This window comes from Amblyomma americanum, chromosome 1 (genome assembly GCF_052857255.1).
Source record: "Amblyomma americanum isolate KBUSLIRL-KWMA chromosome 1, ASM5285725v1, whole genome shotgun sequence".
NCBI lineage: Eukaryota > Metazoa > Arthropoda > Arachnida > Ixodida > Ixodidae > Amblyomma > Amblyomma americanum.
Window position 1 is genome coordinate 16,767,264 of NC_135497.1, and position 4,232 is coordinate 16,771,495.

General features: G+C 49.4%; 1 protein-coding gene across 1 annotated transcript in view; it reads left to right on the forward strand.

Annotated features, from left to right (window-relative positions):
- LOC144130855 (uncharacterized) overlaps window positions 1–1,231 on the forward strand; it is a gene marked incomplete at its 5' end in the record, with an annotated part of 22,217 nt that extends 20,986 nt beyond the window's left edge. The window contains 2 exon segments of the mRNA XM_077664432.1: window positions 466–563; window positions 963–1,231. Of these exon segments, the coding sequence (XP_077520558.1) occupies window positions 466–563; window positions 963–1,040 (176 nt within the window).
- Window positions 1,232–4,232: the final 3,001 nt, after the last annotated feature.

The following is a 4,232-nucleotide window of genomic DNA, read 5'->3' on the forward strand; positions in this document are numbered from 1 at the left end:
TTTCGGCCATTCTGTTTCGGTTTCAACAGCCGAATGGTGACTGTGATGTCAACGTGTGTTTATAGGTCCCGTAAGACATGAAAAAAGCAATATAATCGCTGCTTCTACATTTGTTCTTATTCCGTCTCTTGAGGCAGGCTGGTTTTATCATTGTAGTGTATTAAAACGACAAAGCAGCGATTATATCGCAGTTTTTTTCATGCTACCTAACGCGACCTATAATCACACATCTTTCCGCTGTTGGAACCGAAACAGCACGAGAAAAATTTGATGGTAAGTTATCTAGACGCCGTAGGAGAATACCGCGTGGTAACCCTTGTATCATAATACCTTAATCATCATTACAAAGAAGACAACACGCACCTAAATGTTAGGTGTCTATACACCTTTAAAGCCGCCGCCATTTGCCGGATGGTGGGTTCGAAATGCCGCTACTGAGTCTCGCGGTTTCTCTCTCTGTCGAAGCGGGAGGACCGGCTCTGGTGGCGCCACACTACAACGTGTCGCTGATGCACTTGGCCGAGCCCCGGCCGCCGGCCCCCAGCTGCCCGCCGCCGGACATGGTAAGTGAGCGCACTGCTGCTGCCCTACCAACAGCGATATTTTAGAGCGGGCACTCACCGATAGGTCTGCTTGACACCGCGGCATTCAGTCGCTCGAGGAGAAAAGAGCGCTTGTCGCTCTCACGTTTTCCTGCATGCATGAGTTTATGAAAGCGGCCGGACCGACAGCTGCGAATGCAGAGTCGATGGAAATCATAATCGTGCGATATCGGGCGCTCACTCTCGACACTCCATACGAGCTGTACAGAATTCCTCAATTTATTCAAAGCTGTCCGAGTGCAGGAGACGTCCAACCATATTAAAAAGAAAAATGAGGTGTCTTTGCAGCCGTCGGGGCCCGGAATGTATTTCAGTGCGCCACCTTACAGGTGAGCCGTGTCTTTGTCTTCTTCTCCGCAGAGTTACCCGTCATCGCAGTCCATAAGCCAGACAAGTCCCTCGATCAAAGTGGAACCCAAATACTACGCTCGAAGCTAGACGAGATCCGCCCGCCTCGAGATGGCCTAGCGATGGTCGGAATGGCGGCTATGCTCTCGCGTCACGAACAGCGAGAAATGGAGTTGTTCTGCTTGACGCCTCAGAAGCGCAGCCGTGGAGAAGGGATTCTCTGTGCCTGCTTTCAGCGTTATTTTTCGTGCGCATGTAAATAAAGGATTTATTGCCGGGTTCATGCCCTCTCGCCTGTGTTCAGAGAACTTGACCGCTCTGGGCAGTAAGAATTCTTTGTAAAAGGCTGAAACTGCTTTGGTACGCTTTTCAAACCTGGGCACTATGCACGCCTCTGCATGGGGTCATTCGTTTGTTGTGCTGAAGCGCGTCTGATCGCACTGCAGCAACTGCTCGCGTCTTTCTTCAAGTGGCCGCACAGCGGGACGGTAGAATCCTGTTCTCGCCGCTGCCGTGCGAAAAAACTCAACTCTGATAGAGTTAGTACCACGTAGCCGATTTATTAAACGACTGTTTCCGAACCTGGCTGCTGTATCACGCAAGCTAGTCATTAGCTTTCCTCCTAAGAAATGGTTGCGAGTGGCTAAGTGAACCAGCGCACATAATTTGTTTATGCGTGCAGCTAATCTATCAAGTTGCGTGTCAGGCCGCAGTGTGGCGTTGTCATCGCTTTCCTCGCTCCTCGTTTGCTTCTGTCCTGCGGCATTTATGCTGCAGGGTAAGAGTGCAGGCTAGTCGGTGTTTATTGACCACAGGTCCAGCAACAGCCAGGTGTCCGTCACGTTTGCAGTTGAGGATGTCAAGAACATTGGAAGGCACCCCCACCCCTTGCCCAGCTCGATAACAGAGTGGAAACCAAACTCCCGGTGGTCAGCACTCGTTACGGCACCAGAATCCCCACGGAGTGCCCGGGGAAAGTGCCGCGGTCTAAACGCCATCTGCTGATGAAAGTTCGCATTGATACAGCCAATGCGCTGTCGCTGCTGTGTTGAAGACCACTGGACCTTCTGGCGGAGGGCTGTTTTCAGATGTTTATGCGCGCCTGTGCTCCTCGCCGGTATAGTTTTTGATAGCTGCTCTGAAAAGTACCCGAGTTCTATGCGCTTAGAGGGACGTTGATATCGTTTACTGAAAGTGTTTCTGAACTGATGAACAATGGTGGGACTCTTGTATTGCGGATACATATTCGTGAAATGTGGTTCGCGCATGACATCCTCAACGGTTGTTGTGCGGCATCACCGTGGAGTTTATCCAAGTTTTTTCGTGCTTGCCGCCATGCACACTCACACTGAACACTAAAATGAATAAAGTCATGAAGGGATGATTGTTCTGTTTTTGCACCGCCAGCAGCGATAATGATCGTTGCGAAGATCTCCGTATACTTTACCTCGATTGTGACGGCTGCAGCTCACGCAAGAAACACGCCGTGTGCAGCTTGATGTAGGGAGCAATGAGGTCATGCGGATCGCGACTATAAATTAAGGCGCAATCAGTTTGATTTATAGCCGTCCGAGAAACACGAATTCTGACAAAAAGTTCGCGTGTCTGTGCGAGCGTTTCCAATAACGGGCTTGTTTATGTCTTTCCTTTCCTTCGTGCATTTCTTTGAGTTACGTTATGGTTTGATTTATGGGGTTTAACGTCCCAAAGCGACTCAGTCTATGAGGGATGCCGTAGCAAAGCGCTCCGGAAATTTCGACAACCTGGGTTTCTTTAACGTGCACTGACACCGCACGGTACACGGGCCTCTAGAATTTCGCCTCCATAGAAATGCGACCGCCGCGGCCGGGAACAAATCCGCGTCTTTCGGGTCAGCAGCCGAGCGCCATGACCACTGAGCCCCCGCGGCGGCTTAGCCATGTTATGTTGTTTTTGTATGTGTGAAATGGCTGGCTCAATAAATGCATTAGTTTAGGGCTTCCTCCAGTTTGTTCTTTTCTCTCTCTTTTAGGTTTCCTTTCAGTCTTTGTCAAGGAATAACCCACCAAACCGCTAAAGTCTGCAGGTCGCCGCCGGATTTACGTCTCAGTGAATTTCTCCGTTTCTTTAATGCGCATTAACATTATACACTCTTTTCGGACGCTTAGAAAGTTCATTTGCGAAGCCTACACTATACGCCATGAGCCCAAAGCCGGCTGCGCCGTCTGTCGTCGCTTTTGCGAAGCAACGACGGGGCTACTCCCGCTGACTTTCTGCTTGTCGGTGGCCTTTTGCTTACGCGTCTCCCGTAGGAACTTTACGTAACATCATGTGCCGCCCCACTCAGGCTTCACGGAATAAAGTGATAATAGGACAAGTACGATATTATTCTGAAAGACGGGTTCAGCCCTGGAAATCACGATTTTCCTTCCTGAGGAATCCAGGAACGTTCCCTTGTTCACGATGTGAATCGCAACCGACCCTTGGATAAATATCGTGAAAAAAAAAGAAACTATTCTGGTGTTGGGATGAATCTCTGTATATTCCTGCCACGGTTTTTTTTTTACGCATGAATAGCGTTACCCGGTTCAACTGTGAAAAACATAACCGTGCAGTGCAGTCGTGTAGCAAGATTCATTGGTTGCTATGCATGGCATAGGATGCCTGTTTTTTACGCTGCCTTTTTACCTCTGTCATGCACTGTGATGCGTCATGTTGTGCTTCTGGCTCATTCCTGTGCGCTCTATTAAAAGACGACTTTATCCTTATAACATGCGGATGTCCTACGACACGTGTGCATGATTCCGCGAATAATGCCTAACGTTTCTCCGCAGCTCAAAGGTAAATTTACTCGAGCATGAACTTCATAGTGTACGTATTTGCTTGCAATACTATTGTTTGCACAAGACTAATAATACTCTGAAAAGATAGCGATCTCGTTTTGTTTGTTTTTTTGCTCGGTGTCCTTTCTTTTATAGTGAGGGAGGAATGGTGCAGATATTTGTGAGGCGTAACATCGCGAAACCGCACGTGGACTGTGATTGATGCCGTAGCGGAGATATCCCGATTAAGTTCGATCATCTGAGGCGCTTTTAACGTGCACTGACATTGCACACTGCGGGAATTAATGATTTCGCGTTCCGCCTCCCTCGAAAGGGGGTCGCCGCGGTCAGGATTTTATCCCACGATTTTGGTCTCAGTAGCCACGGGTGAGAGGCGCCTGTTGCGCCAGGCGTACAAGTCGGCCCTATCCTTTCCCACATCGACCTCGACGGCTCTGCTACTGTCCACAGGCGTCCACAA